This window comes from Cavia porcellus, unplaced genomic scaffold (assembly GCF_034190915.1).
Source record: "Cavia porcellus strain 051 isolate PalLab524CR breed Dunkin Hartley unplaced genomic scaffold, mCavPor4.1 scaffold_19, whole genome shotgun sequence".
In the NCBI taxonomy this organism is placed as follows: domain Eukaryota; kingdom Metazoa; phylum Chordata; class Mammalia; order Rodentia; family Caviidae; genus Cavia; species Cavia porcellus.
Window position 1 is genome coordinate 40,748,082 of NW_026947502.1, and position 14,306 is coordinate 40,762,387.

General features: G+C 35.4%; 1 protein-coding gene across 2 annotated transcripts in view; it reads left to right on the plus strand.

Annotated features, from left to right (window-relative positions):
* Dmxl1 (Dmx like 1) overlaps positions 1-14,306 on the plus strand; it is a 165,664-nt gene that overhangs the window by 42,793 nt on the left and 108,565 nt on the right. For both annotated transcript variants that reach the window (XM_063230962.1, XM_063230963.1), the window contains exons 6-10: positions 2,511-2,577; positions 3,747-3,925; positions 7,504-7,693; positions 9,372-9,540; positions 14,031-14,243. In XM_063230962.1, coding sequence (XP_063087032.1) covers positions 2,511-2,577; positions 3,747-3,925; positions 7,504-7,693; positions 9,372-9,540; positions 14,031-14,243 — 818 coding nt within the window. The remainder of the gene's footprint in view (positions 1-2,510; positions 2,578-3,746; positions 3,926-7,503; positions 7,694-9,371; positions 9,541-14,030; positions 14,244-14,306) is intronic.

The following is a 14,306-nucleotide window of genomic DNA, read 5'->3' on the forward strand; positions in this document are numbered from 1 at the left end:
ATGATTCCTTATTATTTTAAAGAGATCTTTCCTTTCACTATTGCCAGTTGTAATCCTTTCTTCAAGGTTTGAAAGTATCTTCAGTCTTTTTTAAGTGGTTTTGCCAGCTTTTGATTGACTTCAATTTCCTGGATATCTCTTTCAATCTGTTTTATGCATTGTAATTCCTTTCTATATTGCTCATTCAACATTTTCATCATTTTCCTGTACTTCTCTTTTTTTATCTATGTCTTCTTTAGATATGCTGACATTTCTTTCACTATGTTTGTGATTTCTTCTTTCTTTGAGACATCACCTCTGACCTGATTGCTTTTAAGATCTCATGAAGTTGTTTCCTTACTTCAGTTGGTATTCTCTCAGAGATTTCAGGGTTGTGTGACTTCCATGTTATTCCATGACCAATCTCCCAGACTTATTCTGTGTGGCTTGGAGGTCTGAGATTGCCTTTTGCTACTTCATTTTCCTGGGTTCCTCCTAACAAACTGCTTGTGGGGCCCCAGGCACTTCCAACATTGGCTGCTCCTCCACAGGTGCGGTACAGTTGGCTTACCTGGTTTCATGTCCCTGCTTCTGCTGGCTGCCTGTGGGAAGCAGCCTTTTGGTGGCAGCAACCAGCAGACAGAGGTCGATCTCCTGGCTCCCTCTACCAACACTGGCAGCCTGCGGGAAGCAGGGTTCTGGTGGTGGCAGCCAGTAGGCAGAGACCACTAACAGTTATTTTAAAAGTTGATGTCCAGAAAGAAGATAATGAATAATGGCTATTAATAATGAATGCTTGTAGAAATAAGTATTTATGACTATCAATAAGTGAATGGAATTGGTATTTTGTTTCTAAGGCACAATTTGGAAGTATAAATCAGTGGGCTTAATTTTCATGTCCCTCAGATAATCCTGGTTATGTTAATTTAACATGTTTATTGAGTGCTTAGTGTGTTCCAGGTTGCTGTAAAAATGTTTGCAATATTATGTTGAATGGATAGGAAGAGACCAATAATAGTATAAACAGGATGTTACATGAAATTTTTCCTGACTCAATTTAATATGAAGTAGTAATGGTTATCAGATACCAAATTGAGTACCAGATAGACTTCCTGTATCTAAAATTTGTGGAGCAGATTTCAGAGGAGCTGGTTAAAAAGTGTTTTTCTCCCCCATCTAGGTCACAGGCATAAAAAGGTTAATATATAAAGGTTTCTTTGAGACATCACCTCTGACCTGATTGCTTTTAAAATCTCATGAAGTTGTTTCCTTACTTCAGTTGGTATTCTCTCAGAGATTTCAGGGTTGTGTGACTTCCATGTTCTTCCATGACCAATCTCCCAGACTTATGGTTATCAGATACCAAATTGAATAACTAATTCTTTAGAAAGAGGTGTGGCTTTGCTTCAGAATCATTAAAGGTGGAAGAGGAATAGTATTGCATTTTTTTCTGCAGATCTGTTTAAGAACTTGAAGTACATTTTGTGCATTTGTGAGAGAGGAAGAATGTTGAATTAAGAGTTTCTAGGAGTACCATGCAATAGAACTATAGAATTATTTAAACTATATTTAAGCAAGCAAAAAAGGCAAGGATGTGGAAACCATGAGGTTTTGATTTAGGATAAGTTGAAGATTGCATTCTTTAGAATTCATTTAAAAGTTGAGTTTTGATTGTGCTCTGTTTGTGACAGATTTATGATAGTGGTTACACATTAAACAAATATGTTAGCCAGGTATAGTGATGCATGCCTATAAGCCCAACACTCAGGAGGCTGAGGCAGGAGGATCACTGTGAGTTCAAGGCCAGCCTGGGCTACATAGTGAATTCAAGGCTAGTCTACCCAGCAGATGCTGTCTCATAAACAAACAAACAAACACAGAGATGTTGGGACTATCAAGTATAGGGTAAGGGGAAAGGAAATAGAGGCCACCTTTGAGCATGGATATGAAAGAAACGAGGGAGTAGGCCATGAGTACATGTTTTGAAGTGCAAAGACAATAGATAAAAATATAAAAAACTTTTGGCTCAAGTGAGCAGTCATTATGAGTGGTAGAATAGCCATGTTCAGAGTGAAGAGACAATTTATAGCTTTTTTTTTTGAGACACTCTCAAAGTGGTCTCCAACTCATGGATTTAAATGATTCTCCTTAGCATATGCAACATCCTGGGTTCAATTCTTAGCTCAACAAAAAGTAATTTTACTTTTAAAGCAAGTATAGTACATCTTTAATTACAGGTATTAGAGAGTCTGAGTTAGAGACATCACTTGAGTACTGAAAGAACAGATTGGACAACATAGTGAGTCCCTGTTTCAAGAAAGAAAAAGGAAAGAAAAAAGATGGAGGAAGTAGCTTAGTGTGAAAGCCTGGGTTCAGTCCCAATACTGTAATTAGTCAGTCAGTAAGTCAGTCATGTATATTATTTTAAACATTTTTCTGTCTGAGGCAGTTGCTAGAGTATGATTTTGAGAATATTTTATTTTTTATTTAGCTTTGTTTTGTAAATTATATCTTACCTCTTTAATTTACAGAACTGCTTCCCAAGTTCATTTGATGAAATTTTCACCAGATGGAGAATTTTTTGCCACTGCTGGGAAGGTAAATTATGGACATGCTATTGTGTATTCACACTTTATTTAAAACTGTATGTATATTAGCTGGCATTGTTTTTTATATATCTTGAAAATGTTGTTTCCTATTAAAATATTATGTAACAAAAAATTGGGTGTAATGGTATTAAAAGACAATATAGTATGATTGAAACATTTTAGACTTAATAAATCTACCATTTACCAGTTTTTTCATCTTGAACAAGTTAATCTTTTAGAGCCTTTTATTTTCTTGTGTAAAATGAGGATAGTAACATCTATTTCACAAGTTATTAATCATAGGATTAATTTAGAGAATGTATATAAGATGACTAGCACAGTGCCTGTGTGCAGTGGATAGTAAATTATAGCTTTATTACATTATCTCTTAGCTAATACATATGTTAGATGATTTAAAATATAAGGCTATAGATTTTCTAAAGGAGAACATTGATGACCATTCCTTAAATGCACATATATGTACCTTATTATCACCTGTAGATTTCAGCACAGTATATTTTCTTGATTTTATTTTTAACCATTAGTACACCAAACAGTTCGTGAAACAATAGTGATTTGAGACTGTTTTGTGATTTGCAAACTGAGTATCTTTTTTTTTAAGGCACGAAATGAAACTTTATTTTGATTGGTTTTACAGTAGAAATTCAGTTACAGAGTAGAAGCAGCACTCACTACATTCCAGTCTCCGTTGCTCTTTATTTCCCAAATTAGGCAGAAATTCCGTTATATATAGAATACTTTACATAATACTACTTGCTTACTAGTTACCGTTGCTAACATTTGTTTGAAATGTTACATGAAATACATGTGTCTTTTTGTTCAGTGGTGGTCTCTGTATTTTTGATTTATTATTTGATACTTGGTTTTAGAAAGGAGAGCCCTTAATTTCATCTTTCAGTCTTTCCTGAATGACTCCATTTCCTATAGCGTATATAAAATAGTAACATTTTTCTTGAATACAGTGTACAGATTCACATGCTTCAATTGTCAAAGCAGGTTTAGGAATGCTAACTGAAAATTATGAGAATCAAAGATTCTTCTCATTTTCTCTGGCTAACCTCTCCTGCTATTTCTAAGTTCATTCCATTGGAGAGAAAAATCTTAGTTTGGCTATTTAAATTAAATTTCATTTTAATTTGGCTCTGTGTTTTTCTTTAGGATGACTGTCTTTTGAAGGTGTGGTATAATGTAGAAAACTGGCGGACAGCTGTTACCTCTCCTGATGCAAGTTCAGACAAACAATCCCAAGGAGAAATTGACTTTTCTTTTGTATATTTGGCCCATCCTCGAGCTGTAAATGGATTTTCCTGGCGTAAAACAAGCAAATATATGCCTAGGTCAGTGAATTGGTTATTTCTTCCCACGTAATAGAACACCACTAATGTGACTTTGACCGCTTTGTAACTTTTGAGGCCATGGCTGTAGAACTTTTGATCCTATGAAGATTAAAGTAATAGTAGAGTCCGTGGCCTGCACATCTGCCTGTAAATTGAGTGACTGATGCTCAGTATGAAACATGAAGTGAGTTTGAGCTGAGATAATTTGCCTCTATATCAGATGTCTTTAAGTCATAAATTTGTATTTTTTTCTACACTTATGTCTAATTTTTGACTCTTATACTACGATTGCTGTTCGGACTTTTTCACATTTTACTTCCTCATTTTGTACCTTCTAGAATGTGACTTCTCTGGTTTCCTTTTTAAAAGAACTTTATTTGAGAGGGTATGAGCCCTCAATCATTTATATGACTATTGAACATCTTTTAGGGAAGTGAAGTGTGTTTACACCTCAGATTATCCTGTTGTGAAATAGATGTAAGTTTAAGCCATACAGACACAGACAGACAGATCCGATAGTACTTGCTTTCCTTCCTGTGGTCTTGAAAGACTTGCTATCCCATTGAATTTTTGCCTATACTTACATTAATTGTGGAAACCTATTACTTAACTATAGTTAGAAATCACTTTTTGTGACACATAAGAGTTGTCAGTTTGGTTCTACTGTGTAAATATTTCCCTTGTTTTCACCATTCCATGAATGTTATTACCCTAAAATATCCTAACATGGTAGTGTACATAGTTAATTTGTTGACTTTACTTTTGCTCTTCCCAATTGATGGATTATACTTAGACAATTGACAATACTCATACAGTGTAGAGCTATAATTCTTATGCCAGCCCTTTTGTCTAAAGAAAGTATAGAGTAGGAGGGTTGCACTAGGAGAAGGAATGGTTCTGCTCTTAGGAAGATATGTCAGTTGTTGAGCTAAGGAGCACAGCTGGGCAGTCTGTGATTGTTAGTGACCTTAACGCGTCTTACCTAACTGATATTGCTCTAGTTACCTCTGAGAACTGCCTACATGCATAAGAATGTGTTTAGGGTATAATGGACCCATGGCAGTTGTTTACCATTGTTTTAAAATACGTTGATGACCCTAACTGTCATTACAAACTATAAGCCTTTTAGACTTATCTGAGGATTACACCATTTCAGAGGCTAATTTCACAGATGCTCTGACCACCGAAATATTAAAAAAGAGACTGTCAATCCTGGGTCTCAGTCATGCTAAGCATTACTAACACTACAGTATACTGAACATTCTACCTATGAAAACTATACTCCCAGCCCACTTAAGAAATTTTGAGTTCTGCAAAAGTTTATTTTTGGATTTATGGCATTTAAAACCAGTTACTAAGCCTTTCTTAGCCTGTTTTTAATCAAGATGGGATAGGCATTGAGACCCTTATCCATCATGTACGGTGGTTGCTTTCTATAATATAATACCTGATGGTATTTTAGAGGGGAAAGCTGTATGTTAGTGTGATATGCTGTCGAAGGGAATGTAAGATAGCTTGGTGAGGAAAAGAGATACTGCCAGAGTATTACCTCCAGGGACTGGGGACTTAGCTCAGTGGCATAAGCACTTGCCTGGCAAGTGCAAGGTCATGAGTTTGATCCCCAGTACCGAGGAAAGAAAACAAAACAGTATTGCCTCCAGCTGACCAGAATAGTCCCTCTATATCCCTTGTATGTTAGTTACCAGTTGTTTACATGAACTGTAAGATATCTTACGGAGAGTTACTTGTGCCCACTTACAGTTCAGAGTCATAGCCCTCTCCATGGTTCTAACTTGTGATCTTTCTTATTTGTTTTGTTGCTTTTCTAAGTTCTTATGCCTCTTATGATTTGCTGTCTATTCAACCTTTTAGTCAGTACCTTTTTTTTTTCTTTTTGAGGTAGGGTCTCGTTATGCAGTTCAGGCTGGCCATGTGCTCACTTTGTAGCCCAGGCTGGTCTTGAACTTGGAACAATCCACCAGCCTTAGCCTGCCAAGTGCTGAGATGATGGGCGTGAGCCACCATGCTTTTGATACTCTTTTACAAACCTTTCATTCTTCCAGTTCCTCTTTGACAATGTGAACCTTAAACTTTTTGTATTGCCATTTGTATTTTCTTCTGTTACTATTTGCTTGCTTTTAATTTCATGGCCATAGCATATGTATGTGTGCGTGGAAGGACATGTATGGGGAAGGAATCCTAGGATAACATGAGAGAAAAGAATAGGGAGGGATGGGTTTGAGAATGGGGAGGAATGGAGAAAAGGCTTTAGAAGGAAGGAAAAGAGAAGGGTGCTGGGGAGGAAGGGATGAGGCACAGAAGGAAGGGAAGTAGAAATGGAAAGTGATGACCGAAGAAAGGAGGAGGAAGCCGAGAGAAGTGGTGGAAGTGGAAAAGGCAGTGGGAACAGACAGAAAGATGGGAGAGGGCAGAGGTAGAGAGATGAGAAAATGGCTGAGGGAAGAACCTCCAGACAAGACAAGTGCTTTACTTTCTCTACTGCTGCTTGTCGTTTCCAGCATTAGACTCAGGACCTTTGCACTGAGCTGTATTCCTAACTCTTTTGATTTGTTTTGAGACAAGTCTTACCAGATTGCCCAGGCTGAGCTTAAACTTGCAGCCCTTCAGCCTCGGCTTCCCAGAGTTCTGGAATTACTGCCATGTGCCTCCATGCACAGGTGTTTTATTATTATTATTATTGGATAGATATGTTAAACAAAATGACTAATATGCAATATTCGATTTTGTTTCTTGGCGTTTTTTTCATTGCTGGGAATCAAACACAAGGTCTTACACATGTTAGGCAAGTAGTCTTGCACTTAACTAAATCTCCAGCAAATGATTTCTTTTTGCTTTAACTCACTGAGTTACCTCATAAAGCCTTTTGATGATTATTTATTTTTTAATCAGATATTTTGGAACAAGAGCCTAACACAAGACACTGTGACTTTTCTCTAAAGCTATGTAACAGGAGGTAATTTTTGTTATTAAGCATTTCAGCCTTTGAGCTATTGATGCTTATTGGTTTATTAATACACATCATTGATTTTTACTTTCATTTTGAAAAGGACACAAGAAATACATGAATTAAAAGTCAAGGATAGCTAAGGAAAGGAGATGATTTGTGCTGGTTTTATCATGAATTTTCTTGTATTTCAGAGCTTTGGGCAAAGGTAGGCAAGAAGAAACTTAAGTATCCTAAAGGATAATTGTAGCTTTTTATTTAGCAGGGTGTAGGTATCTTTAATGAATGTAAAAATGAAGCACTAAAAAATAATTCAAACAGTAACCATGTGCTGAGTAACAAAATTTTATTAGATGTAGTTGTTTTTCTTACTTTTCAACTAAGGAATTATGACTGGATTTAGTCTATTTTTGTTTAGATATAAGAAAAATCTTACGTTACTAGAACAAGAAATACTGATTTGGCCAGAAAAACAAGTCAGCAAGTATGTACTATGAAGTAATCTCTTTATATAATGACATTTTCCTCATTGTTACCTTAGTTTTATGCATTTAAATATTTATTAGCATTCCAAAATGTCTGTGATTTCTTCTAAAGTCTCTTTACTCCTTAGGGCTTCTGTATGTAATGTATTACTGACTTGCTGCAAGGATAATGTGTGTCGTCTGTGGGTAGAAACATTTTTACCAAATGACTTTTTGCTGTATGGAGGTGACTGCAACTATTGGCCTGAACCAATTAATTTAACTGATAATTTCAAGAGAAATGCTTCCAGTAAAGAACGTGTTCAAAATGCTCTCGAGGTAAATATTTTTATAAAATGTTATTTCTTTCAAATTAAAAATCTTTTGTGTATTGTCTTTTTTGTAACATCATAATACTATAAGAAATCCATTTTAGGAAAATAGTTTTCAAGTTTCATTTTGCTCAAAAAATATATTTAAGGATTTAGTCTGGAGCATATAGCTACCTATAAATAATTGTGGAGTTGATCTTAGCTTAATTGATGATATCAGTTAATTAGCAGTTACTAGCTTAACTGATAATACAAAAGCAAGTAACAGAGCAAATTAAAAATCTTAGAATGCAAAGATTGGACTATATAAATAATTTTCTCAGAGCTTAAGATATATTAGTTTTTCATATTCTGTTCTATCAGTAGTTGTTTTTAGAACCACCAGAACTTAAGAGTCTTTATTGTGTTAGTTAGTGTTAAATTTTTAACATTTGGACTAATTGGAGATAGCATAGTAATGTTAGACTCATTGTTTTTTAATATTCATAATGGTGATTTAAAAATGATTTCTCTTTGACTCCTTTGTATGATTATGGAACAACTATTTTTCACATTTGAGTAGTATCCCAGTGGCTCAAAATATAATTAAATATATATTGCATTATATATTCAATAACAAAATAGTTATGTGTACTAACAGCTGAGAGAAATCTTAGACTCAGAGTCTAAAGAATTGTTCTGCCGTTGATTCTGCCTCTTATTAGCTAGGTGACCATGAGTTCTGTGTGAACTATTTTATCAGATAAAAGTTGAGAATAATATTTTCAGTGTCTGCCTCATTGGATCAAGTGAGATGATCACTGTGAAGTTGGTCTGTAAATCATGGAATATCCTAATATATGGTACCAGTATTATTAAATGCTTTGTGATAACAGGGAATCAACCATGAACGAAGAGAACAGTATACATAAAGACGTCATTGTTCAGATAAACATTAATAGAGTCTTAGTTACTTTCTCATTGCTGGTACAGAATACCGACACCCACACGTTAAAGTTGAAAAGTTTGTAGATGTAGATGTTGTAGTATGTAGTAGGCTGATACCAAGGCAGGACAGCATGGCAGAGGGCATCAAGGAAGGAGGCAGCAGAACTTCTTCCTCCTTTTCCTTTTTATTCCAGGCAGGCTACAAACCTATTGGTTGGGGCCACCCACACCCAAGGTGGATCTTCCCTGTTCACTGAGTCCACCATCTACACCTAGAACTATTCTAAACCAATCAGTGGACTAATCTAGTATCACATCCCCATGATGCAGTTACTCCCAAAATATCTGTCTGTGAGTGCATGAGGCTTTGGGCAGACATCTAGATATAAACCATAACAATCAGGAAAAATGTAAATATTTAATTTTAAGAAAATGTTCAGGATATTTATGTTAAGGAAAAATACTAATTTTAAGAATGTTAACTTTAAAATATTTAATATTACTAATTTTAAGATACTAATTTTAGGATATTAATTGTAAGAAAATAAACCAGATAAAAATGGCAAAGTATTGTGTGAAGTTTAAGAGAGGAGTGAAGACATTTTAAATTCTAAGCATATTTTTCAGAATTTACATTTTCTATGCAAAAGTATTGAAAGGCATTTTTACGTACATGTAACTAAACAGTCATTATATGAACTATACACACGTGACTTAGCAATATAGGCATCAGATGGACTTTGTTTGTACTCGCACAGGTAAACCTCAGACATTTTCGTCGAGGCCGGAGGAGATCCCTGGCACTTGTTGCACATACCGGGTACCTGCCTCATCAACAGGACCCTCATCATGTGCACAGGAACACTCCACTGCATGCCAACGCACTCTGCCATTTTCACATTGCAGCCAGCATTAACCCAGCCACAGGTAATAAAGTATCCCTCAGAATATATTTTTGAAATGGAGTAGGTTGATTTTACAGGAAATTGGCTACCCTTTTAGTTCTTGAATATGTCAATACTGGAAATGATTCTGCCTGTTTTCACTGCATCCAGTTCTCTTGTTTCCATTTGCTGTTGTTACTGTTTTGGTCATCTTTTGCTTTTTAGGGCTATGATTTGGTTTTTGCATGAGATGTTGATGAGTCATTGAGACCTTACTAGTTTATTCAAATCTGAAATTTAAGCTATTTCCTAATCGAGGTTAATGCCATAGAAGTATTTTTTGATTATTTCATAGTTACTAGTATAGCAGTGCTTGACACTTGATCTTTAGAATCATTTTATAAAGGGACAAGAAATACATAAAAATTGTAACTGGAAGAATTAAGAAATTTGCTTCTATAGTCAAATAAATATTAGTAGACAGACTGAATATTCTAAATATCTGAGTCTATCTGTGAATTTGATTGAAGTCCTTATCACTTTAGTAAATATTTTCTATGGGTATAAAACCCAGCGATCACAGCTAAAGCAATGAAAGTAGAATAATATTGTAATATTTCTTGAAAAAAATTTAAAAATATTTACATGTGAGAAATGCTATCTGTAAAGAAGTGAAAGGAATTAAAATAGGCTAGAAGTCAAAGTTCATGCAATGTATCTGTTGCCAGACAGCAGTAGAAAGACTACCATATGCATTAAATGGTAAAAGAAAGTCTTCTTTTCCTTTCTGTTAGAGGCAAGTTCTAATACATCTAACCTAAGAGCTTCTGTTTATTACCTATACGTTCCCTATTTACCTCTGTCCCTCTCACTAGAAGATAACCACTATGGGTGAGTTTTTACATCTTATGGACTATTCCTAAGCTTCAGTTAAGTATAACCTATTTCTATGTAGCTGGAAATTTCAACATCACATTCTTCAAAGTAATAGCAGTAAGTATGGTCCAGTTAGTTACTTGAATAGAATTTTATTAGTCAACGTGAGAATTGCCCTGCAAAGTATAGAGGTAGTTATGGTAGAAATAAAAAGTGTTTTTAATCTTTGTAGCTTTTATTTAGTTGGCAGCAATCCTGGCTGTGTAAGAATTGATGAATCAAAATATGTAAATGGAAAAATACATAATTATCATTATTAAAAATTGCATAGCTTGGGAAGGATCATCACTTTTATAAAAAATGTATTAACAGTGGCTAAAATACAAGCTACTTCTAAGATCAGTGGACTAATTCTGGAGGTTCCTGCTGAATCAGATCAGTATTGGAATGAAAGTAGCTCGTTGTTGAAACAATTGCCTTGTAAGTATCAGGCATAGGGTTCAATCCCCAGCAGCACAAAAATAAGATATAGAGGACAATATTAGGAGAATATTGAATTCTCACATTAATGGAAAAGAGTAAGAGTTTCCTGAGAAAGGAACCCTAGCTTCCAGGCTGGCTTCTCCTTGAGCAGTTTCCCATATGGAAAACTATAAAACTTTTCTTTGAAGGATAGGATACTGAGGAAACCGTAGAGCAGATCAAAACCCATAATGTTAGCTTCTAGTCTGGTCTCTATGAGGAATTTCTTCTACATTTGATCTGTTGGAATGATGTTTTTAGGTAGCTGGCTGGCACTCTTTCTTTCTCTCTCCTTCCCTCTTCCTCTTCCTCTTCCTTTCCTTCTCCCTCTCCCTCTCCCTCTCCCTCTCCTCTTTGTCTTTGTGTGTGTGTGTGTGTGTGTGTGTGTGTGTGTGTGTGAGAGAGAGAGAGAGAGAGAGAGAGAGACAGACAGAGACAGAGTCTCACTGTGGACTTTAGTTTGGCCTTGAATTCACTGTGTACCTAGGCAATACTTGAACATATGGCAATCCTCCTGCCTCAACCTTCTGAGTGCTGAGATCATAGGAGGTGCAAAAATACCTGGGATGTATTTCTTAAGCACAACACTTAGACTTGGTTTCACTTACTTGTCTATCAAGCTGAAGGAATTGCTAATTTCATTTTGGTTGATTATAAATCAAATATGAGAAAATCTTACCCATAGCTGCTTGAGGTATCGTCTCAATCCTGGGAACTGCTTTGTATCCACACAGCAACAGTAAGGTTGATAGTCTAACTCTTCAAGTTTTTCATTAAATATTTGATCTATGCCAGTTTAAGAACTAGGGTACAGAGACAATCAAAATAGATACCAGCTTGCTCTTATAAAATATATAATCAAGTAGCAGAGAAATATGCATCAAATAATTATTCCGAGGAATATGTAGATGACAATGGCACTTAGATTAGCTAGATTAGAACTTGCTTCTAATATAAGAGGTAGTAGAATCTCAGCCAGGCATGATGACTCAGACCTATAATCATAGCACTTGGGAGGTTGAGGCAAGAGGATCACTGCAAGTTCAAGGCCAGCCTGAACTGCATAGTGAGAACCTTTCTCAAAAAGATGAAAAAAAGGAGAATGATTCTTCTATCTTCTCCTTTACTATCTCATAGTATTCTTTCAGTTGATACCTAACAATAGATACATTGTATGAACTGGTAATTAATGACACTTACCTTTTTAAAAAAAAATTAGATTTATTTTGTGATAAATTGTTTATATTCCTTGAATTCATTCCTGCTTTTATACTTCAGTTATAAACATGGTTGAGATTCGATTTAATATGATGAAGTTGAATTTTTCTTTACCTTTAAGAATTAGGGACTATCATTATAATAACTGACTAGATTTGTACCTCAGTTAGTTGTATTTTATCAAATATAATACTGAAGAACAGTGTCTTTTTAGCTGTGGCCTGTCTGGATTTCTTTCCGTGTGCATGGAAAATTAGACTCAATTTTATACCTTCTAACATCAGTCTTGATGCTGATAGACAGTAACCCATCTTAGATGGGTAGACCATTAAAGAAGTATGTTAGTCTGTTAAGTTAAAAAAACATTGCGATAGAGAGGTGTATGTCACTAGTTCCTTTGACTTTAATGATGATGGTATTTTCCACTGTATGTTTGTATTTTTACCAAAATTTGTTAAATTAAGACCATCCTTTTAGCATGTCTAAAATAATGGACATGTTTCTTCATGGGAATTTTTTAGGATTAAAGAAAATATGTGCAGTGGTATCTCAGTTTGCAAACTTAATTCTTTCTACAATTCTGGCTGCAGAATTTGTACCATGATTCTGGTTGCAATGTGGAACAAATTTTGTGACCAGAATTGTGGAAAGAATGAAGTTTGTGGGTTGGGGATTTAGCTCAGTGGCATAAGCACCTGCCCTGCAAGCATGCTGTCATGAGTTCAATACCCAGTACCGACAAAAAAAAAAAAAGAATGAAGTCGGTCAACTGAGGTACACCATATATTTAAATTACATCGTCTGACCTAGAATATATAATTTTATCTCCTCTGTAATAAGTACATTAAATTTAACTTTTAAATCTCTTACTGTCAGTAAGAGTGGCAGACCAAGTGTGGTAGTATGGCAGAGTGGTGGTACGTGCGTATAATCCCAACACTCCGGAGGCTGAAATAGGAGGATTGCCCTGAGTTCAAAGCCAACCTGGGCTACAAATTGAGTTCAATGCCAGTTTGAACTGCATAGTGAAACCCTTTGTCAAAAAGATTAATAGTGGTAATAATAATAGTGGCAAGCATTATTATATTGGGAATCTTACTTGCAGATACAATAAAATAAATATTTTAGAAGTTTAATGCTAAATATAAATTTCTCCAAACCCATAGAAGGTAAACTGTAAGCTAAACCTTGGACTCTTAGTAGTGATGTGTAAGTGTAGGCAGTCAATTGTGATAAGCACATTGCTAATCGGTGTACTTTTTAAAAGAAAAGATAAATACATGAATTATCTGTTCATGTAATGTGCCTATTATGAGCCGGGCACGGTGGTGCACTCCTGTAATCTCAGCACTGGGGAGGATGAGGCAGGAGGATCGTTGCATGTTTCACACCAGCCTGGGCTACAAAGTGAGCTCACGGCCAGCCTGAACTATATAGTGAGACCCTGTTTCAAAAAGACAAAAACACCAACAAAAACTCGCTGTTTGATGCAATAGAAAAAATAGTATGAGACAAATAGTAAAGGAAATGATTAAAAAGTACCTTTCTCCTGTCCCTTCTATTAAAGGCAAGTTCTAATGCATCCAGTCTAAGTGTTCCTGTTGATTACATGTCTGTTCCTTAGTATAATTACTTGATTAAGCATCTTCATCCTCCACCTGATCATATATTTCATAGAGGCAAGCTCATTACCACTGTGCAGGCAGGAATGTGACAGGAGGTGGTGGTGAGTGAATGGAAACCAAAAATGTGATTGTTGCTCACCTCTCAGTTTTTTTGTGAATTGAAATGCACTCTAAAAATTAACATTGCAAAACTAGAAAAATACTTTCGGACAACATAAGCATGTAATAAATAATAATGGAAATAATATGCTGGAATGGTGAAAATTTTAATTTCATGATCTTTTCTTTGTAGATATTCCACTTCTTCCATCTATTACATCTCTGAGTTTAAGTGAGAATGAAGAAAAGAGTGGGCCTTTTGTGGTTCACTGGTTAAACAATAAAGAGCTGCATTTTACTTTGTCCATGGAAGTCTTTATACAGCAACTTAGAAAAAGTTTTGAACAATCATCTTCTGAAGTCAGTGTGGAAGACTCTAATCAGGCAGACGTAAAATCCGATGAAGGTAAACCTTTAAAAAGAGTGAAAGTTCTGATGTTTTGTTGAAAAATCAGGAATTTTTATATTA